At 44.8% G+C, this 24,114-nt stretch overlaps 1 protein-coding gene and 1 pseudogene across 3 annotated transcripts in view; both read left to right on the top strand.

Moving 5' to 3' along the window:
* The first annotated feature begins 1,034 nt into the window (after nucleotides 1-1,034).
* Nucleotides 1,035-9,948, top strand: LOC121847014 (annotated as a pseudogene).
* Nucleotides 9,949-14,451: 4,503 nt separating this feature from the next.
* The window catches only part of LOC112257081 (testican-1-like), a 391,345-nt gene continuing 381,682 nt past the window's right edge, over nucleotides 14,452-24,114 (top strand). The window contains exons 1-2 of one of the 3 annotated variants that reach the window (XM_042325759.1): nucleotides 14,452-14,646; nucleotides 15,237-15,407. In XM_042325759.1, the coding sequence (XP_042181693.1) occupies nucleotides 15,240-15,407 (168 nt within the window). In that variant the 5' untranslated portion in view covers nucleotides 14,452-14,646; nucleotides 15,237-15,239. The other 2 variants (XM_042325758.1, XM_042325757.1) reach the window with 2 other exon arrangements.

Consider the following 24,114-nt stretch of genomic DNA (forward strand, 5'->3'; position numbering starts at 1 on the left):
GTTTTGGTTGGTCAGGGTGTGATCTGAGTGGGCATTCTATGTTTCATGTCTAGTTTGTCTATTTCTATGTCTGGCCTGATCTGGTTCTCAATCAGAGGCAGGTGTTAGTCATTGTCTCTGATTGGGAACCATATTTAGGTAGCCTAGGTTTCACTGTGTGTTTGTGGGTGATTGTTCCTGTCTCTGTGTTTTGCACCAGATAGGGCTGTTTTGGGTTTTCACGTTTCTTGTGTTTGTTAGTTTGTTCATGTGAAGTGATTTATTAAAACATGAATCAAAACAACCACGCTGCGCTTTGGTCCGCCTCTCCGTCAATGGAAGAAATCCCTTACAGAGAGTGCATGTTTCATTAACTGCTCATGGTGTGATTGGAACTCAAGTCCTTTTGTCAAGGTGTGTTCCAAGGCTGTCGAGTCTGCCGATGAGGATGTGGTGATTGACAGAGTCGAAAGCCTTGGCCAGATCAATGAATACGGCTGCACAGTAATGTTTCTTATCGATGGCGGTTAAGATATCGTTTAGGACCTTGAGCGTGGCTGAGGTGCACCCATGACCAGCTCTGAAACCAGATTGCATAGCAGAGAAGGTATGGTGAGATTTGAAATGGTCGGTAATCTGTTTGTTGACTTGGCTTTCGAAGACCTTAGAAAGGCATGGTAGGATAGATATAGGTCTGTAGCAGTTTGGGTCAAGAGTGTCCCCCCCTTTGAAGAGGGGGATGACCGCAGCTGCTTTCCAATCTTTGGGAATCTCAGACGACACGAAAGAGAGGTTGAACAGGCTAGTAATAGGGGTGGCAACAATTTCAGCAGATAATTTTAGAAAGAAAGGGTCCAGATTGTCTAGCCCGGCTGATTTGTAGGGGTCCAGATTTTGCAGCTCTTTCAGAACATCAGCTGAACGGATTTGGGAGAAGGAGAAATGGGGAAGGCTTTGGCGAGTTGCTGTGGGGGGTGCAGTGCTGTTGACCGGGGTAGGAGTAGCCAGGTGGAAAGCATGGCCAGCCGTAGAAAAATGCTTATTGAAATTCTCACATGCATCCAACCCAGACCCAGTTAGTCCTGTCAGAGGTCAGCGCCCCTCAGAACCCCCCCTCACTGCTCATCCAGGGCATCCCAGAGAGAGTATGTCTGTCCAGGCAGCAACACAGGGTGAGGAGGGTCACAGTTCACTTTGCTCTTTGTAATGATTCATTGATAGATTAGATTAATTGGATGATTCTTTGATTTATTCAGATGAATTGGTTGATTCTTTGATTGATTCAGATGAATTGGTTGATTATTTGATTGATTCAGATTTGAGGTTAAAAGGCAAGCCTGTTTATTGTGGAGAGCTTGCTAAGAGAGGAGTAAGAGTGACCTGTTTTGTTTTGTCATTACACAGTACTGTCTGCCTGTGTGTCTGATGTTTGACATGCATGAGGACGGGGAGGCGGTCCCACGTAAACTGGCTCAGACAATACAGAGTCTGGGGGCCTTTGTCAGCGTCAAACCCAAAGTCAAACAGTCAGCCAAGGTACAATAGAACTATAGCAAGTCTTATAGTTATGTTATTGCTAAAGTTGCAGTACTTTAGTGTCTGATAAAGTACTGTGTTGGACTACATTTCCTGGTTTGTATGACATGGTGTTGTGCGCTGGAATACATTTCCCAGTCAGTGGTGGTGAAGGGTCTGGAGAGGAACATCTTCAAACTGTACAAGGCGTACGCCCACTTTCCTCTGTCTTCTTTCCTCCGCCTTCTCTCCTCCATCCTCTCTCCTCTGTCCTCTCTCCTCTGTCCTCTCTCCTCTGTCCTCTCTCCACCGTCCTCTCTCCTCCGTCCTCTCTCCTCCATCCTCTCTCCTCTGTCCTCTCTCCTCTGTCCTCTCTCCTCTGTCCTCTCTCCTCCGTCCTCTCTCCTCCGTCCTCTCTCCTCCGTCCTCTCTCCTCTGTCCTCCCTCCACCGTCCGCTCTCCTATGTCCTCTCTCCTCTGTCCTCTCTCCTCTGTCCTCTCTCCACCGTCCTCTCTCCTCCGTCCTCTCTCCTCTGTCCTCTCTCCACCGTCCGCTCTCCTCTGTCCTCTTTCCTCTGTCCTCTCTCCACCGTCCTCTCTCCTCCATCCTCTCTCCTCTGTCCTCTCTCCACTGTCCTCTCTCCTCTGTCCTCTCTCCTCCATCCTCTCTCCTCTGTCCTCTCTCCACCGTCCTCTCTCCTCCATCCTCTCTCCCCAGTCCTCTCTCCTCTGTCCTCTCTCCTCTGTCCTCTCTCCTCTCTCCTCCATCCTCTCTGCTCCATCCTCTCTCCTCTGTCCTCTCTCCACCATCCTCTCTCCTCCATCCTCTCTCCACCATCCTCTCTCCTCAGTCCTCTCTGCTCCGTCCTCTCTCCTCTGTCCTCTCTCCACCGTCCTCTCTCCTCCGTCCTCTCTCCTCTGTCCTCTCTCCTCAGTCCTCTCTCCTCTGTCCTCTCTCCACCGTCCTCTCTCCTCCATCCTCTCTCCTCTGTCCTCTCTCCACCGTCCTCTCTCCTCTGTCCTCTCTCCTCCATCCTCTCTCCTCTGTACTCTCTCCACCGTCCTCTCTCCTCCAGCCTCTCTTCTCTGTGACCCGGAAACCGATGAGGTCGAGTAGTCGAGGAGTGTGTCAATTCATTAGTAGGCAAACAGAAGGCTGTCATCCCCTCCTCAATAGCCTCTTTTTGGCGAGAAAGCGCAAGTGTGTCCTACCGCGGAAGAGTTTTGAGATTTGCCACACCCCCCTTTGAATCAGCTGTTGTACTGTCGGAGGAGAAAAACATTTTAAAACGATATGCTACTTATCCTGGCACAATTAACTACATTTGTTTTTAATCCCTTTACACATTTATTTTGGGATCCACCTCTGTAAACGCAATTTGCCTGACGACAGACGAGTGGAGAAGGAGCTTCTTATTTCATACAAGCACATTTTTGTCCACGTTCACTCACGTCGCCACCTCTCCTTGATTACTTTTGGCCTTTTTCAAAAGGAGGCGAGAGAGGATGGAGGAGAAAGGACAGAGTTGAGCAAATCTGATTGAGAAAAGGCCACTGTCCTATCCTGTCCTATCCTGTCCTATCCTAATCTGGTTTTCCTTTCCTCAGGCTCAGTGCCCGCCCCTGAGTCTTTGATCGGCGCTCTTTCCCAAACTAAGCCCCGCCCGTCACCCCCACCAGGCCTGTCTCTGCCCTCTGAGGGAATGAGGATGGGACTGAAGGCAGCTGGAGAAGGTGTGGAGAGATCACCATCAGATAACAGAATCAATATCTGTAGGCCTCTTGACTACCAAGATAAGTGCAGTATTGTGAGAGTTTGACAGTGGGAGATATGATGGATTGCACAGGAGGTTGGTGGCACCTTAATTGGGGAGGATGGGTTTGTGGTAATGGCTGGAGCGGAATAGGGGGAATGGTATCAAATACATCAAACATGTTGTCCATGTGTTTGATGCCATTCCATTCGCTCTGTTCCAACCATTATTATGAGCCATCCTCCCCTCAGCAGCCTCCATTGATGGATTGATACAGCTGTAAGGTGTTTCATTGCAGGGGCTTTGATTCTGCAGTTGTCCTGATGGTGGTGCTATTGGATCAGTACAGTATCAAGATTGATCAATGAGATCACCTCGGTTTATCCAGATCCCAGAGAACGAGGATCTGTCTGGCCTGTCAGACGAGAGCCCTGGTCCGATGACAGAGCTGAGTGATGTCACTGAGCCAGGTCAGGATGATGAGTCAGAGGAGCAGCCTCCAGGGTCCTGAAGGGGAGACGCCACTCAACAGGCCAGGTCATGAGGTAATCACATTCACACTAGGGAGGGTAAGAGGAAGTTTACCTTAGGCACACTGGTTGAGGTTGGGATTTTGGTTGGATAGCCCCAAAGATTCTATATGGATTTTAATTTTTTGTAATTTCGATTGAACTTTTATTTAACGAGGCAAGTCAGTTAGGAACAAATGATTGTTTACAATGATGGCCTACACCAGCCAAACCTGAACCTGTGCGCATCGCCCAATGGGACTCCCAATCATGGCCAGTTCTGATACAGTCTGGATTTGATCTTAGATAAGGGCAAACCAATCAACCCTTGAGCAAAGTTAGCCCCTGCTCTTTCAGAGGGGGAAACATGTTAAAATAAATGTGCACTGTATCTTAATTGAATGTGCCTTTAGCCTTTTGTCCCGCCTTGTACGTTCTAGTGCCTCTGGAAAATAACAGGAGCATTTGGAGATGCAGTGTTGTTTGCTGCTGTTTAATACTCTCATGATAAATAGTCATGTCAGAAAGGGATTGCATTTATTCATTCCCTCCAGTATCAGGTCTCAACAGCCCTTGGATTATTTGGGTGAGCTACTTAGCTAAGTGAGTCCTACAAACAACCTTCACGCTATGTGGCTCAGACCTGACCTTAGTTTCACTTCTGCTGTACTGTTGCAGACTGCTGGATGGAAAGATGGAGGGAGGAAGGAGTGAGAAACGGAACAGCCTGAGAGAGATGGAGGGAGGGAAGAGTGATACTAGATGGAACAGCCTGAGAATGATGGAAGGAGGGAGGAGTGAAAGATGGAAGAGCCTGAGACAGATGGAGGGAGGATGATGTTAGAGATGTAACAGCTTGAGAGTGATGGAGGGAGGAGTGATACTAGACAGAACAGCCTGAGAGAGATGGAAGGAGGGAGGCATGAGAGATGGAACAGCCTGAGGAGGGACATGACTCAGACTCAGGATACTCTCTTTGATGCATCAAGGAATGAGGTGAGACTCTCACTCTGATTTAGAATGATTCATATTCATTAACAGGTTTTGTTGGCACGTTGGTCATGGTTGAGGTGAGTTCCAACTCTCCCCCCCCCCAGCCAGAAATGCAACAACCCCAGAGCAATATAGAGGAACATGTTATATGTGACTCTGTAGACTGTGTCACCAATTCATTTGACCCCTTTGCTTTCTTTGAGCCTCACGCAATCAAATTTGAAGAATTTGAGTTGTGTGTGTTTGCACTACAGTAGATGTTGATTTTGCCATTATTTGTCCACTTGGTGCCCCAAAAGTTAAAAGGGGGTTTACGTTTATCTCCACGGAAAAAACAGGAAGTACCAGGTTGAGTCATCTTCTGTTCTCTCAGTAAATCAGGTTCCCTTCCAGAACACATCAGTCACAGAACAACCTAACTGCATTTCGTCCCTTATTTACCAGCTTCACCCCCTTTGCCTTTTATCGCAGGATTACGACTATGAGATGAAGAAACTGCTGGCAACCAAAGGTGAGACCTTTTCAATGTTTGATGCTTCTGCCTTGTTGTGTGAACAGTAGCCCAGCATGTCTCATTAACAACATCCCCTTGGTTTATCCAGGATTCTGTAACACACAAAGGTCCTATTTTCAGACTTGTAGAAGAGTCCCACTAAAAGGGACCCATTTTAGTGCTGCGCCAGTACACCATTGCAAATCAGAGGACCCATTTAGCAGCTGCACCTGGCCAAATTAGTGGCATGTCATTGGGATATGTCACTTGCCACTCTCTGCAATTGAGAGACAAGGCAGCTCTGGTTTGTTATTCAAATCAGTGATGGAGGGAACCCATTTATGTGGGACTATGAACCAGAGCGTTGAAAGAGGAGACCCATTTATGTGCTGCACATTGCCAGAGAGGTGATGGAGGGGACACACTTATGGGTTGCACCGTGCCAAAGTTATAATTAAGGAGCATTACTACTCCCACTGATTTTACACACTGGCGCCACACACACACACACACACACACACTCACACACACACACACGCACAAAGATTCTTTCTCAGTTATATATTTAGTTACAGTTTTTTTTACACATCAGACACTCATATACAGTATGATTCTTCACAAAACATTCTGTATCAAACACTGTTCTCTATCCATCTATCTGCATTGTTCACCTGACAACAACATCCTACCAATTGAACCACTGCCTGTCTGTTTGTGAGTGATTTATAGTAACTTTGTCTGCATGTGTGTGTTTGTTTTTGTATGGATAGCTGATATATCTATGTGTGCGTTTACACATGTAATCTAATTCTGATCTTTTGACAATTATTTGTCTCGTGACCAGTCAGATCAGAATTTCCCCAATTGGGCTGTGTAAACGCAGCAAAAGATCGGAATTGTGTTGCCTATGTAAACGCAGCCTGTGTGTGTGTGTGTGTGTGTGATATATCTGTACTCTCTCAGCCATGCAGAAGAAGTCGGTGGTCTATTCCTGCTGAGGCCGTCAAGGAGCTACACAACATCTGCCGACACAGCTACTAACCCTACCTGGCAAACACTGGACAACTACAACAGGTTCAACCACATGCTGGATCTGTCTGCTCAGTCTCCCCCAGACAGGGTTTATTACCAGCCATTGGGCAGCTGCCCTCTCTGAATGCTCTGTGGCCAGTCAGTGAACACCATGCTCATTTGGGTTAATAGATACAGTTTGATAATTTCTGGGTTGTTTTGCGTGAGGGAATTTAGGAGTCAGTGTGAGCGTTTCGCCTAAGCGCCTGATTATTTGTAGCGAGCTAGGAGAGGCGTTGAGCTGGGTGAGAGCTTGTTTATTAATATGATTATTCTCAGTGCTGCTTGGCTCGGTTGGTATTCCTGCCCTGAGAAAAACAGAGTGGAGGAGAGAAACTGTGAGCACCAATTACCACCCTGTCTCATCCACTCATCCTCATGGAAGGAGACAAGGAAGGAGACAGGGAAGGAGAGAGTGAGAGAGAAAGGGGAGTGGAAGAAAAGTGAAACAAAGTGAGGGAAGTATGGGCTCAATTGAAAAACATTGAGAAGATAAATATATGCAAACACCATCCCTCTTCCTCTCTCTCCTCGCTCCTCTCTCTCTCCTCACTCCTCTCTCTCCTCGCTCCTCTCTCTCTCCTCTCTCTCCTCGCTCCTCTCTCTCCTCTCTCTCCTCGCTCCTCTCTCTCCTTTCTCTCTCCTCGCTCCTCTCTCCTCTCTCTCCTCGCTCCTCTCTCTCCTCGCTCCTCTCTCTCCTCGCTCCTCTCTCTCTCCTCGCTCCTCTCTCTCCTCGCTCCTCTGTCTCTTTCTCTCTCTGCAGACCAGGAGCTATCAGAATTGGAAGGAAAAAGTGTGGAACGGCGTGACAGAGAAGGATCCTTATCTTTATCCTCCCCAATCTCCCCCTCTCTGTCTTCCTCATCCTCTCCCTCCCCCTCTAACTTCTCTTCTTCCTTCTCCACCTCCTCCTTCCCGGTGTTTGCGTCTTCAACAAACAGACCCCAAACTTTTGTGTGTGTGTCTCTAAGAGAGTGTGTCGACAAAGAGAAAATGTAATGAAATGCAATTCCTGTGTCTGGCTTATCTTCAGTGAAGTCAGTATCAAAGCTGTGCTTTGAATGTCTTCTATCTGAGAGATGTGAGAACACTTTGTTATGCTTTCCGTCAACACAGTTCCTTCTGGTAATCTTTTACTTCCCCATCTCCCCCTGATCTTTCCACCTTTGATTTCCGACCTCTGACCCCTAACGGAGAGATTTCTGACCTGCAGTAACTACTTTGAAGGCATGTCCACGGTGATGGCGTTGACCGCTAGCCAGCGGAGCCCCTCCACCCCAGCCTACAGATGTCCTCCCGGAGCTCCTGAGCCAGCTGGGTCTGGGGAAGTACATTGACGTGTTCCAACAGCAAGAGGTACAGACAGACAAACAGCTAGTGCCCCCTGGGGTAAAGGAGTAACTGAAATGTCTATACACAGAGGGTTATTTGTTGAAGTAGCCTCCATAAACAGGATTGACTGAGTTGTTTCCTGTGGCACAGAGGCTGACTGAAAGAACATTCTGAGCATGTCTTGTATAAGGGAAGTGTGGTGGATGTGTCAGCAACAGGACTGTCATGACCCTTTTTCTGCAGATTGACTTGCAGACCTTCTTGACTCTGTCTGACGAGGATCTGAAAAGAGGTGGGAGTGTCCATGTTTGGAGCGAGAAGGACGATGCTTTTGGCCCCCTCAGGTGAAGGATCAGAAAAAACACCATATACATCTAACCCACTTTTCCCTGATATTAAATGTGATGTATAGAACATCTCTCTCTCTCTCCATCCATCCAGACCTGAACAAAAGCAAGAGGAAACTGTCAGACGCGCCCGCTGTGAAGCCGGGCTACCTGGAAGGCGGGCTAGTGGCCAGCTCACACGAATCATGGACGAGGACACAGCTGCTCAGAGAAATGGTGAATCCCACACAACATTACCCAACCTGGGTAGAACAGCCAGGAAGAACATCTCTTTGATCAGACTGGCTTTTACATATCCTAGCCTTGGTGGCAAACCCAACATTGACCTTAGATCAGAGTCTACTCTATGTGTGTTGTACATAAACATACAAGGGTAAATGAGAATGTATAATGATATTAGAGATGATTGTTAAACTTTTCCAATCAATTGGCACTTTTTTAAACCCACAACCCTGACACTGGAAGCACCATGGTCTGCCAAGTGAGCTACACAGGACTTCAAACCAACTGACCTGAATAAAAACCTCCCTTGAAATGACCTGTAGAGTAACAAAGGTTGTGGATGTCCATGACAGTACGTTCAGTGACTCAACGAGGTGCAAACAAGAGAATGGTCCACCGCTAGAGAGCACTGACATTACAGACTGCAGACTTTTTTTGTAGATTTAAGTCACATTCCCCACTCCTCATTATTGCATCAATAATTAATTATAAGTCCATTTCAGAAAGAAATCAGCTACATTAAATAGAGCTTGATGGACAGCCAGGAGTTGGGTTGACGCTATATGAACACTTAGATTAATTAATGGATTAAAAAAATGAATAGCCCAACGGATTTATTCTCGTGGTGGTAGGCCTAATGTGAAACGCCTTTCAATATTGTTTGGCCTCACCTGAGTGCACACCTTAAAAGTTCTAATCCCATGTATCAGCCATTAGCAGGCGAGAAGTCATTGCCTCTATATATGAGTCGTTTGCTGTTGAATTTATTTAGAATACTCCTAATGACCAGATATAAACAATATCGCTAGGCTAGATTGACACGTTTTATCCTAGCAAAATGAAATGAGGGCTGTGTCCAGGCACTCTGCGATGCGTCGTCCTTAAGAACAGCCCTTAGCCGTGGTATATTGGCCATATACCACACCCCCTCGTCCCTTATTCCTGAAATAACAACATACACAGTTAAAAACTCTTTTAGATTCTTTTGAAGTAGGCAAGAAAGGTCTAACTGAAATGAATAATCCTCAACTATACAAAATTATAAAAACATATACATGAAGATAACACTATGCAATACACCCTCTAGGACTTTTAAGCTGCTATCGCTTCATCAGAGATCATAGTTGAACATTCAGATTGAGTCACACTATGACAGATCATCTATGAACTATGAGCTTGGAAAGGCACTTCTTACTATCTTACCTGTTTGCTTGTGGCCTCTTTCTCTCTCCCTATCTGCCTGTCTGTCTGTGGGTATCGTCATGGCTGCCTCTCTCCTGCATGAAGTTAACACATGCAACGCACCCTCTAGACCAGAGTCTGAAGTCATCATTTAAAATATATATATTTAACTAGGCAAGTCAGTTAAGAACAAATAATTATTTACAATGACATTCTAGGAACAGTGGGTTAACTGCCTCGTTCAGGGGTAGAACAACACATTTAAAAAAAAAATATTGTCAGCTCAGGGATTTTATCTAGCAACCTTTCAGCTACTGGCACAACACTCTAACTACTTGGCTACCTGACACCCAATCATGAGGGGCCTCAGTGGCTCTGAGGTCTGCGTACCAACATCCATACCCACAAATGCAGTCAGAGCCAGCCCTAGCCTATTTGGGGCCCTAATGGTATGTTTCTATACAGGATTTGTTTACATCTACGCAGGCGTCTATGCGGGCTGGCACCTGTGTCCCCTGGGCCATGGCTCCGGCAGACCTGCACTCACTTAGGGCCAAAGCCAGGCCACTGGTACATCTATGCAGGCATCTATGCGGGCTGGCACCTGTGTCCCCTGGGCCATGGCTCCGGCAGACCTGCACTCACTTAGGGCCAAAGCCAGGCCACTGGTACATCTATGCAGGCATCTATGCGGGCTGGCACCTGTGTCCCCTGGGCCATGGCTCCGGCAGACCTGCACTCACTTAGGGCCAAAGCCAGGCCACTGGTACATCTATGCAGGCATCTATGCGGGCTGGCACCTGTGTCCCCTGGGCCATGGCTCCGGCAGACCTGCACTCATTTAGGGCCAAAGCCAGACCACTGGTACTTCTCAGCTGGCATTCACATAACAATTACTAACTGTGAACTTTAACACCTCACAAAGCAACTATTTTGATTATGCAGAGCAGAATCAACAACCTCTGCCTAATCAATGTCCTCACTGTGGGCACACAGTGTGTTGTGAAATCTGTGAATGTATTGTAATGGTAAAAAATTGTATAAACTGCCTTAACTCTGCTGGACCCCAGGAAGAGTTCATGGGGATCCATAATAAATACAAATACAAACACTGTCAGCCCTAGCTATCTGAAAACATTGTCCCTAGTATAACATAAGGGTGCATACCAGGGGTTCCCAAACTTTTTTGGCCCGCGACCCATTTTGATATAAAAACAATGTGAGACCCCACCATCTAAACAAAGTAATGTAATCAAGGGCCAATTTTTACTTTTACTTTTACTGACTATTACAAATCAGTCTGACAGTACTTTTGACAGTAGTTTTATTTATTTAACCTTAATTTAATCTGAAGGAAGTATGGTTTGAAGTGACTGAAATGCATCAGAAAGGTCTTGGGATGTTCAGAAGATCATCAGACAATCATTTTGTTTGATCTTGATGTTCTTTTCTCCCCAGTCTGATTTAGTGCCTGGTCTTGTCCACTCTGTTCTAATGAGGCTTGTTGGGTTTTGTAAAGAGAAACAGAAGACACATACGTGTTCCTGAGAGTCTAACCTTTCAGTGATGTGGTCATAATATGTAGTTTAAACCAATCAAAATATGGTGTCACAGTCAAAAAGTAAAATTTTGTTTAATAGTTGTTTCTTTGTAGCAATTCGACAATGAAGGCCTGATTCACGCAATCTCCTCTGAACAGTTGATGTTGAGATATGCCTGTTGGCTGGTAACTCTAATGAACGTATCCTCTGCAGCAGAGGTAAATCTGGGTCTTCCTTTCCTGTGGCGGTCCTCATGAGAGCCAGTTACAACATAACGCTTGTTTTTATGACTGCACACATTTTCCGGAATGACTGACCTTCATGTCTTAAATGAAAGTAATGATGAACAGTTGTTTCTCTTTGCTTATTTGAGCTGTTCTTGCCATAATATGGACTTGGTCTTTTTCCAAATAGGGCTATCTTCTGTATACCACCCCTACCTCGTCACAACACAACTGACTGGCTCAAACACATTAAGAAGAAAATAAATGACACAAATGAACTTTTAACAAGGCACACCTGTTAATTGAAATGCATTCCAGGTGACTACCTCATGAAGCTGGTTGAGAGAATGCCAAGAGTGTGCAGAGCTCACATCAAGGCTACTGTGGCTACTATGAAGAATCTCAAATATAAAATAAAAATATAAGATTTTTGTTTACTATATGATTCAATATTTGTTATTTCATAGTTTTGATGTCTTCACTATTTTTATACAAGAAAGAAAAAACCCTGAATGAGTAGGTGTGTCCAAACTTTTGACTGGTATTGTATTTACTCTGATTTTTTAGGGGGTGCTGCAGCATCCTGAGCAGCCCTTTTCCCACGTCTATGTGCCTGCCTACAGTCGTGGCCAAAAGTTTTGAGAATGACACAAATATTAATTTTCACAAAGTCTGCTGCCTCAGTTTGTATGATGGCAATTTGCATATACTCCAGAATGTTATGAAGAGTGATCAGATGAATTGCAATTCATTGCAAAGTCCCTCTTTGCCATGCAAATGAACTGAATCCCCCCAAAAACATTTCCACTGCATATCAGCCCTGCCACAAAATGACTAGCTGACATCGTGTCAGTGATTCTCTTGTTAACACAGGTGTGAGTGTTGACGAGAACAAGGCTGGAGATCACTCTGTCATGCTGATTGAGGTCGAATAATAAACTGGAAGCTTCAAAAGGAGGGTGGTGCTTGGAATCATTGTTCTTCCTCTGTCAACCATGGTTGCCTGCAAGGAAACACGTGCCGTCATCATTGCTTTGCACAAAAAGGGCTTCACATATTGCTGCCAGTAAGATTGCACCTATATCAACCATTTATCGCATCATCAAGAACTTCAAGGAGAGAGGTTCAATTGTCATGAAGAAGGCTTCAGGGCTCCCAAGAAAGTCCAGCAAGCGCCAGGACCGTCTCCTAAAGTTGATTCAGCTGCGGGATCGGGGCACCACCAGTACAGAGCTTGCTCAAGAATGGCAGCAGGCAGGTGTGAGTGCATCTGCACGCACAGTGAGGCAAAGACTTTTGGAGGATGGCCTGGTGTCAAGAAGGGCAGCAAAGAAGCCACTTCTCTCCAGGAAAAACATCAGGGACAGACTGATATTCTGCAACAGGTAAAGGGATAGGACTGCTGAGGACTGGGGTAAAGTCATTTTCTCTGATGAATCCCCTTTCCGATTGTTTGGGGCATCCGGAAAAAAGCTTGTCCGGAGAAGACAAGGTGAGAGCTACCATCAGTCCTGTGTCATGCCAACAGCAAAGCATCCTGAGACCATTCATGTGTGGGGTTGCTTCTCAGGCAAGGGAGTGGGCTCACTCACAATGTTGCCTAAGAACACAGCCATGAAAAAAGAATGGTACCAACACATCCTCCGAGAGCAACTTCTCCCAACAACTCCAAGCATTGATTATGCAAGAATGGGCTGCCATCAGTCAGGATGTGGCCCAGAAGTTAATTGACAGCATGCCAGGGCGGATTGCAGAGGTCTTGAAAAAGAAGGGTCAACACTGCAAATATTGACTCTTTGCATCAACTTCATGTAATTGTCAATAAAAGCCTTTGACACTTATGAAATGCTTGTAATTATACTTCAGTATTCCATAGTAACATCTGACAAAAATATTTAAAGACACTGAAGCAGCAAACTTTGTGGAAATTAGTATTTGTGTCATTCTCAAAACTTTTGGCCACGACAGTACAAGTAAGGCCTAAACAAAGCAAAGTAAGCGAACCAATTGATAGGCTATCCATCCACCCTCAGGACTGGACCCTTCAGTGTATCAGTTTGACGTTTTTTTCAGACTTCCATATCGGGATGCATAGTTTATAGGTTAGCGCCTGTTCCACACGAAACCCTTCTCCTTTCGCCTCGTTTCCCCTCATTGCACAGGTGGCGCTGCCATTGCATGTCTGCAGTCACACCGTGCACCGGATAGGCTATATATAGCCTCCGGAGCGACAGCCACTCAGAGGGAAGGCATGTCAGCCTGCCTCAGCCCGGAGCCCGGAGAGATGAGAGAATATGTGGAGGGAGTCTGTTGGGAGAGATTATCCCTGCATATTATAATATAATGACCATGTCCGCATGCCATAGGCGTGAGAAAGGAACACAGTGTTCTGACCCGTTTTCCTTTGGCTGCTATTCTATGTTATAGGCCTGTGCTATATTGGACTAGGCTTTACAGGTTTGTTGTTCCCCAGTTTAGTTCCTTAGTGCTTCCTCCATGACATCGTGCGCTGCGCGTGGTGCTGAAGGGACAGCGATGCTGAAAGTAAAGCGCTCGCGAGTCTCTGCAGTGGGTCAGAAAGCTCCTCGCGCATGCCATATCTTGAAATCGGGGTTACATGAACTCGAGGTTACATGAAATAGACCAATAGCAGATAATACAGATTATTGTAAAGTGTCAGATATATTCACAGTGCTTAATTCTACAAAAGCCTTCACGTTTCAAGTAATGGAATCATGTAGTAACAATAGGTGGCAGGTAGCCTAGTGTTTAGAGCGTTGGGCCTGCTGATAAGGTAAAAATCTGTCGTTCTGCCCCTGAACAAGGCAGTTAACCCACTGTTCCTAGGGCGTCATTGTAAATAAAAATGTGTTCTTAACTAGGACTTCTCTAAAGAAACTGCCTACTCCGCTCGCATTTTGATGACCAGAAGAGAGTTATCTGGGGATAACAACTACAAAAGGGGGGTAGGACTTTATCAATCATAAAAGTACATAATAATCCATCACCAAAAACATATCCTTCTTATTGGTAGTCTTATCACTTGGAAATCTCGCCTTGAAACAACAAACATTCGCTTATTCCATTGTGAATGCACCATTCCCTCCGTTGTAAATCATTGACACACCGACATTGCACTGCAAAGAGAAAGTGAGAGGAAAGAGGGGGGATAGGGAACAGGGAGGGAGGAATAGAGGAGGGTGAAAGAGTGAGTGAGGAAGCGATTGGGTGGGGGGGGAGAGAGACTGCTATCAGAGAGGCGGAGTCTGGGCGGAAAGGTTACGGAGGGGGAGGAGAGACAAGTTCTGAGGCTCGTTCCTGCTGCTCACGGTCGCCGTCAGTATTACTGCTGAGTTCGGAGATACCGGAGGTCCCGTGGATACTCAGTCTACTCTACCGGACCGTTAAACCGTCTAACTGACACCCGCAGAAACTTCACAACTGAGCCCCCTGTTTCACCCGGAAGCTGGACAAGCTATCCGAGGTAGGTGGACGGGAGAGGTGGGTCTGAGTTAGGACCCGTGGCGACATTTTTGTACGTAGAGATGAGAGGCAGAGGAAGATAGGATACGTCGTCTATGTATTTCTGGTTCACCCCTATTTTGGTAAGAGGAGATGTGAGGGGTGCGCGCTCCAAGGAGAGAGTAATTGTGTTGAAGGCTGTTAATTGCCTGTTTATCTTCCAGAGAGCCTTTAGAGCTAATCGTTTCCCGTGCTCCATCTGCCATGGTGTGAAAATGCGATATGTTTTCAAATGTTTATAATCAGTTTAAGATGAGGAGCAGCAATTGCACAAGAGGCACTCAGTCAATGTAATTCATGCAATCTAATATGTTGAATAACATCCTGTCCTCCTCCATTGTTGATGCAGATATTTACATCATTAAATTAACATTTCCTGATAGTAAGTGCATGTGAATTAACTTCTAGGTGCGTAGGTTGCGTTGGAAATTATGCCTAGTTCACTATCTGTGCATTAGGGCAGCAAGCTCCTCTCCATCCCTCGTTGTCCATCCCTTGTGCTCAATGTCACTTTCTCTCTCATTTTCTCTTTCCCTTTCTTTCTTTTTTCAGACTATGCTTTTCTGTCTGCTGCCTCTCGCGGCTCTCTTGCTGCGCGCTGAGGGCAGGCGCGGGGAAACAGTGGTCCGTAACAACAACAATGGCCACGCGCTGGACAACGACAAATGGCTGAGCACGGTGTCTCAGTACGACAAGGACAGATATTGGAACAAATTCAGAGATGTGAGTTTAGAATTACCGTGTTTTTCGCAACTTTGCTTTCAAATGGTCTTTTTTTGGCAACTGTTGGATCTGGCCACGAGGCCTGCTGCCATTGCAGTATCTAGTAATGGTTGGGTGATTTGACTGACGCAGGTGTGTGTGTAGGCAGCCCCTTCCTTGCCACACCCTTACTTTAAGTACTTATCGGGCTTAATCAAGTGTGTGACCTGCTCACCCTCAACACACACCACTGACCCACTGATGCTCCCTATTCAGTCACAGGCCACTGGGACCATATCTATCCTGGGGGTTCTGTAATCAATGGAACACAGTGGTTTAGGTTCAGTATCAAATGGCACCACCCTATTCCCTATATAGTGCACTACATTTGACCAGAGCCCTATTCCCTATATAGTGCACTACATTTGACCAGAGCCCATAAGGTGTTCTCGATGGTTGGGACACAGACATAGCCTCCTGTGTGTTTCCTCTAATGCATTAGGGATTTAGAAATGGGTAACGGCAACCATTAGCAGTCTCATCTAGCCCTGCCATGTTGGTTACTTAAGCAATAAGGCCCCATTTGGTGTGCTATATTTAAGCAATAAGACTCAAGGGGATGTGCTATATTTAAGCAATAAGACCCAAGAGGGTGTGCTATATTTAAGCAATAAGGCCCAAGGGGATGTGCTATATTTAAGCAATAAGACCCAAGGGGGTGTGCTATATTTAAGCAATAAGACCCAAGGGGGTGTGGTATATTTAAGCAATTAGACCCAAGGGGATGTGCTATATTTAAGGAATAAGACCCGGGGGAGGTGGTATATTTAAGCAATAATACCCAAGGGGGTGTGCTATATTTAAGCAATAAGACCCAAGGGGGAATAAGACCCAAGGGGGTGTGGTATATTTAAGCAATAAGTCCCAAGAGGGTGTACTATATTTAGCAATAAGACCCAGGGGGGGTGGTATTTTTAAGCAATAAGACCCAGGGGGGGTGGTATATTTAAGCAATAAGACACAAGGGGGAATAAGACCCAAGGGGGTGTGGTATATTTAAGCAATAAGACCCAAGGGGGTGTGCTATATTTAAGCAATAAGACCCAAAGGGGAATAAGACCCAAGGCGTGTGCTATATTTAAGCAATAAGACACAAGGGGGTGTGCTATATTTAAGCAATAAGACCCAAGAGGGTGTACTATATTTAAGCAATAAGACACAAGGGGGTGTGCTATATAAGCAATAAGACCCAAGGGGGAATAAGACCCAAGGGGGTGTGGTATATTTAAGCAATAAGACCCAAGGTGGTATGCTATATTTAAGCAATAAGACCCAAGAGGGTGTGGTATATTTAAGCAATAAGACCCAAGAGGGTGTGCTATATTTAAGCAATAAGACCCAAGGGGGTGTGGTATATTTAAGCAATAAGACACAAGAGGGTGTGGTATATTTAAGCAATAAGACCCAAGGGGGTGTGGTATATTTAAGCAATAAGACCCAAGGGGGTGTGGTATATTTAAGCAATAAGACCCAAGAGGGTGTGGTATATTTAAGCAATAAGACCCAATTGGGTGTGCTATATTTAGCAATAAGACCCAGGGGGGGGTGGTATATTTAAGCAATAAGACCCAAGAGGGTGTGGTATATTTAAGCAATAAGACCCAAGAGGGTGTGGTATATTTAAGCAATATGACCCAAGAGGGTGTGGTATATTTAAGCAATAAGACCCAAGGGGGAATAAGACCCAAGGGGGTGTGCTATATTTAAGCAATAAGACCCAAGAGGGTGTGGTATATTTAAGCAATAAGGCCCCAGGGGTGTGCTATATTTAAGAAATAAGGCTCGAAGAGGGTGTGGTATATGGCTAAGGGCAGTTCTTAGGCAAGATGCCACACGGAGTGCCTGGATACAGCCCTTAGCCGTGGTATATTGGCCATATACCATAAACCCAGAGGTGGCTTATTGTTATTATAAACTGGCTACCAACATAAATAGAACAGTAAACAAGTACTTTTGTGTCATACCTGTGGTAGATTGTCTGATATACACACAGACCCAAACTATAATGTGTAACAGAGCATGCTGCAGTGAGAGTGGTTATTGACATAAGCAAACATTTTCTTGACTGGAGTGATGTGGGAGCTAGTGTTGACCCTGGCGCTGCATCGTTCTTCATTGGAGTGGTGGCGTGAAACACAGCATCAGCAACAGGCTTGTAAACGGCCTTAAGTGAAGCAGCCGCAGCCCAAGTCCGAGCTGGCGTTAGCAGAATCCCTTAAAGCCCTGTGTTGTGTGTATGTGGGGGGAGGGAGGAGGTGTGTGTGTCTGTGGTGTGCAGCTCCCTCTCCATGGTCTTCCATGTAAATGAAAGTCATTAGGTGGAGGCTGCTTGATGTCTGGGAGGAGAGGAGAGGGGAGGAGGGATGAGGCGGAGTGGAGAGGAGTAAAGGCTGTGACATTTTGGTTTAATATTTGATGATGCCTCTGGCGCTCAAAGAGATTACGAATATTATGGACATGTTGGAATTGACTGAAATTTGGAATCTTAAAAACCTAGATCTTGTAAGATATTCTTGGAGGAGGCTTAATCAAACTAGTCAGATTGATTCTTTTCATTTGATCCTCTTATTGAGTATCAAATGCGATCAGATGCGATCCATCATCCTATCAATCAATCAAATGTATTTATAAAGTCCTTTTTACATCAGCAGATGTCACAAAGTGCTGTACAGAAACACAGCCTAAAACCCCAAACAGCAAGCAATGCAGATGTAGAAGCACAGTGGCTAGGAAAAACTCCCTAGAAAGGAGTGGCCAGGAAGAAACCAAGAGAGGAACCAGGCTCTAAGGGGTGGCCTGTCCTCTTCTGGCTTTCCTGGGTGGAGATTATAACAGTGGCCAAGATGTTCAAAAGTTCATAGATGACCAGCGGGGTCAAATAATAATAATCACAGTTGTTGTGGAGGGTGCAACAGGTCAACACCTCAGGAGTAAATGTCAGTTGGCTTTTCATAGCCGATCATTCAGAGTATCTCTACCGCTCCTCCTGTCTCTAGAGAGTTGAAAACAGCAGGTCTGGGACAAGGTAGCATGTCCGGTGAACAGGTCAGGGTTCCATAGCCGCAGGCAGACCAGTTGAAACTGGAGCAGCAGCACGACCAGGTGGACTGGGGACGGCAAGGAGTCATCAGGCCAGGTAGTCCTGAGGCATGGTCCTAGGGATAAGGCCCTCTGGGATGAGAGGGAGAGAGAGAGAATTAGAGGGAGCATACTTAAATTCACACAGGACACCGGATAAGACAGGAGAATAACACCAGATATAACAGACTGACCCTAGCCCCCCAACACATAAACTACTGCAGCATAAATACTGGAGGCTGAGACAGGAGGGTTCGGGAGACACTGTGGCCCCGTCTGACGATACCCGTGGACAGGGCCAACCAGGCAGGATATAACCCCACCCACTTAGCCAAAGCACAGCCCCCACACCACTAGAAGGATATCCACAGACCACCAACTTACTGAGACAAGGCTGAGTATAGCCCACGAAGATCTCCTCCAGTGCACGAACCCGTTTTAGACGACTGTACAACCATCAAGATTAATTGTCAGAGCCAACAAAAGATCTCTTTGTTTCTTGGGACCTAGAACTAGCATCTCTGTTTTGTCATAGTTTAAAAGTGAAACATTTGCCGCCATCCACTGTCTTATGTCTGAAACACAGGCTTCCAGGATGGGTAATTTTGGGGCTTCACCGTGTTTCATTGAAATGTACAGCTGTGTATCGTCTGCATAGTAGTGGAAGTTAACATTATGTTTCCCGAATGAGATCACCAAGAGGTAAAATATATAGTGAAAACAATAGTGGTCCTAAAACCGAACGTTGAGGAACACCGAAACTCACAATTGATTTGTGAGAGGACAAACCATCCACAGAGACAAACTGATCTCTTTCCGACAGATAAGATCTAAACCAGGCAAGAACTTGTCCATGTAGACCAATTTGGGTTTCCATCTCTCCAAAATAATATGGTGATCAAATGTGGTTTGCTGAGTAGAGTGTTGGAGACTATTTTGTAAATGACATCACCGAAGTCAAGGATCGGTAGGATAGTCAGTTTTACGAGGGTATGTTTGGCAGCATGAGTGAAGGATGGTTTGTTGCGAAACAGGAAGCCGGTTATAGATTTAATTTTGGATTGGAGATGCTTAATGTGAGTCTGGAAGGAGAGTTTACAGTCTAACCAGACACCTAGGTATTTGTGGATGTCCACATATTCTAAGTCAGAACCATCCAGAGTAGTGATGCTGGACGGGCGGGCAGGTGCTGGTAGCGATCGGTTGAAGAGCATGCATTTAGTTTAACTTGCATTTAAGAGCAGTTGGAGGCCATGGAAGGAGAGATGTATGGCGTTGAAGCTCGTCTGGAGGTTAGTTAACACAGTGTCCAACGAAGGGCCAGAAGTATACAGAATGGTATCGTCTGCGTAGAGGTGGATCAGAGAATCACCAGCAGCAAGAACAACATTATTGATGTATACAGAGGAAAGAGTCGGCCCGAGAATTGAACCCTGTGACTGTTAGAGGTCCGGACAATATGCCCTCCGATTTGACAACCTGAAAAGTAGTTGGTGAACCAGGCGATGCAGTCATTTGAGAAACCAAGGCTGTTGAGTCTGCCGATAAGAATGTGGTGATTGACAGAGTCGAAAGCCTTGGCCAGGTCTATGAATACAGCTGCGCAGTATTGTCTCTTATCAATGTAGGTTGTTATATCGTTTAGGACCTTGAGGTGCACCCATGACCAGCTCGGAAACTAGATTGCATAGCGGAGAAGGTGTGGTAGGATTCGAAAGGGTCAGTGATCTGTTTGTTAACTTGGCTTTTGAAGACCTTGGAAAGGCAGGGTAGGATAGATATAGCAGTTTGAGTCTAGTGTGTCTCCCCCTTTTGAAGAGGGGGAAGACCGCGGCAGCTTTCCAATCTTTGGGGATCTCAGACATTACGAAAGAGAGGTTGAACAGGCTAGTAATAGGGGTTGCAACAATTTCGGCTGATCATTTTAGAAAGAGAGGGTCCAGATTGCAGCTGGGAGGAGGTGCTCTTAATGTCCATGGACTTTAGTGTCCCAAAACCTTTTGGAGTTTGTGCTACAGGATGCAAATTTCTGTTTGAAAAAGCTATCCTTTGTTTTCCTAACTGCTTGTGTATATTGGTTCCTAACTTCCCTGAAAAGTTGCTTACCGTGGGGGATATTTGATGCTAATGCAGTACTCCACAGGATGTTTTTGTGCTGGTCAAGGGCAGTCAAGTCTGGAGTGAACCAAGGGCTATATCTGTTCCTGGTCCTACATTTTTTGAATGGTGCACGCATATTTAAGATAGTGAGGAAATCACTTTTAAAGAATAACCAGGCATCTTCTACTGAAGGAATGAGGTCAATATCCTTCCAGGATACCCGGGCCAGGTCGAATAGAAAGGCCTGTTCGCTGAAGTGTTTCAATGAGCGTTTGACAGTGATGAGGGGTGGTCGTTTGACCGCAGACCCATTACGGACATAATCATTGAGGCAGTGATCTCTGAAATCCTGGTTGAAGACAGCAGAGGTGTATTTGGAGGGCAGGTTGGTTAGGATGATATCTATGAGGGTGTCTGTGTTTACGGAGTGAAGGCCATCCTCTTGGGGAATGCTGCTTTTTTAGTAAGCTTTGCAACAGAATCAAAAATAAATGTTTGATTGTTATTTTTCTCTTCAATTAGGTTGGAAAAATAGGATGATCGAGCAGCAGTGAGGACTCTTCGATCTTTCCAAGCTTGTTGGAAGAATTGGAGCGTCATTTGCTTCAGGCCGCGGGTATTTTCTGTATACCAGGGAGCTAGTTTTCAATTTGTTTTTGTTTTTAGGGGTGTGACTGCATCTAGGGTATTACGGAAGGTTAAATTTAGTTCCTCAGTTAGGTGGTTAACCAAATGTTGTACTCCGACGTTGTTGTGGTAGGTGGAGGGACCCACTTCATATGGGGTGCCTTTAAATGTGCCTTTAGAGGCCAATCAATTCAAATTTCATAGCAAAAACCAAACCAGTAAAAGGAGAAAAGACTTTAAACCTGGACACAAAATACATCTTGTGAAGGCCTAAATACACAGGACGAACTACGGTTGCAATTGATTCCTTTCAGACGGTGAAAACCTGTGGCCTCGATGGCATTCCAATAGAGATACAGTACCAGTCAAAAGTATGGACACACCTACTCATTCCAGGATTTTTCTTCATTTTTACTATTTTCTATATTGTAGTATAATAGTGAAGACATCAAAATGATGAAATAACAAATCAAAATATATTTTTATATTTGAGATTCTTCAAATTAGCCTCCCTTTTCCTTGATGACAGCTTTGCACACTCTTGGCATTCTCTCAACCAGCTTCATGAGGTAGTCACCTGGAATGTATTTGAATTAACAGGTGTGCCTTGTTAAAAGTTCATTTGTGTAATTTATTTCCTTCTTTATGCATTGTGACAAGGTAGGGGGGATATACAGAAGATAGTCCTATTTGGTAAAAGACCAAGTCCATATTATGGCAAGAACAGCTTGACAGTCCATCATTACTTTAAGACATGAAGGTCAGTTAATCCGGGAAAATTTCAAGAACTTTGAAGGTTTCTTCAAGTGCAGTCGCAAAACCCATCAAGCGATATGATGAAACTGGCTCTCATGAGGACCGCCACAGGAAAGAAAGACCCAGAGTTACCTCTGCTGCAGAGGATAAGTTCATTAGAGTTACCAGCCTCAGAAATTGCAGCCCAAATAAATGCCAAGTAAGTAACAAGTAACAGACACCTCTCAATATCAACTGTTCAGAGGAGGCTATGTGAATCTGGCCTTCATAGTCGAATTGCTGCAAGGAAACCTACTAAAGGACACCAATAAGAAGAGGAAACCTTGCTTGGGCCAAGGAACACGAGCAATGGACATTAGAGGAGGTGTGAGGGTATGGGGGTGCTTTGCTGGTGACATTGTCAGTGATCTATTTAGAATTCAAGGCACACTTAACCAGCATGGCTGCCACAGCTTTCTGAGGCGATACGACATCCCATCTGGTTAGCGCTTAGTGGGACTATCATTTGTTTTTCAACAGGACACCTCCAGGCTGTGTAAGGGATATTTGACGAAGAAGGAGTGGAGTAATGGAGTGCTGCATCAGATGACCTGGCCTCCGCAATCGCCATTGAGATGGTTTGGGATGAGTTGGACTGTAGAGTGAAGGAAACGCAGCCAACAAATGCTCGGCATATGTGGGAACTCCTTGAAGACTGTTGGAAAAGCATTCCAGATGAAGCTGGTTGAGAGAATGCCAAGAGTGTGCAAAGCTGTCATCAAGGCAAAGGGTGGCTACTTAAAAGAATCTCAAATATAAAATATATTTTGATTTGTTTAACACTTTTTTTTGCTTACTACATGTTTCCATATGTGTTATTTCATAGTTTTGATGTCTTCACTATTTTTATACAACGTAGAAAATAGTAAATATAAAGAAAAACCCTTGAATGAGTAGGTGTGTTCAAACTTTTGACTGGTATTGCATATCAAACTTTTTCTGAATTACTGAAAGATCCATTACTATCATGTGTTAATTACTATATATATTAGATCTCATGATGTCATTAAGGGGTGAAAAATGAAGGGATTAGAGACAAAGGTATCAGTGTAGGCTGATGCTACAAGTTTTCTCTCCAGTCCTATCAGAGGACCAGGATAATATCTCCAGTTTGTCTGGACTAACATCCCATAGATTGGGTCTCTGAGAGATACAAACTTTAAATTGCCATGTGGTTTCCCAATGAAATGGTCAGCTGATGAAGTCCATGTGCTCGATGTACATATACCTGAAAAATGGAGCGACGATTCATTTCATTTGGAAAACCAGTTCACGTTATATGGGCATATTTATATAATGAATATGAGTTTGTAGGGTTAAAACTAGGAAATATTAAGGCATTAAGCCACTCTTTTAAAGCCTCCATTATCCCAAAATGATACCTAAGGCCAAGCGGTTCGTCAGCAGGCTACTAAGCCATTATACAGATTAAAACCAACCATTTCCGCTGGGTTGACAATGTTATCCCCGTTTAAACTTGTCTCATTTTTAAATGAAGTCACACAGAATTGTTTCCTCCAGACGAAGCAGAACTTATATAACAGCAAATAAACCAATTTCAGTGGAAAAACTGTATAAGGAAGGGAAGGTATCATGATTATGAATGACATTGTCAATAAGGACAGTAACATTTATGTTAAACAAGCAATTAACAAAAGTGTATGGAGATGTATACTGAATACAAAATTATAACCAACTCCATGCAGCGCTGCCACAAAAATGGAAGAGGTATTTACTTAAAAGAGTAACAAATTAATTGGTTTGTCTGCCTCCAATGTAAAAACCATGCATGGCTTAAAGTGACTATAATAAATGGTAAAATGGATCAGTTTCACTTAAGGTTCAAGATGGTTGGGAATAGATTTTTTTAATGTCCCAATACCATGGCAACCGGTTTATGAATTGATATACAAAACAACAAATGACACATCCATTCTTTTCAATTTAAAATTCTCGCCACAAAAAGAATGCTGAATTACATGGGGCATTGAACAGTCAGCCCTGTGCAGACTCTGCCACGAGGAAACGGAATCAATAGATCTCTTTTGGTGATGTCCTTCCGTGGCAC

This window comes from Oncorhynchus tshawytscha, linkage group LG08 (assembly GCF_018296145.1).
Source record: "Oncorhynchus tshawytscha isolate Ot180627B linkage group LG08, Otsh_v2.0, whole genome shotgun sequence".
Taxonomy (NCBI): domain Eukaryota; kingdom Metazoa; phylum Chordata; class Actinopteri; order Salmoniformes; family Salmonidae; genus Oncorhynchus; species Oncorhynchus tshawytscha.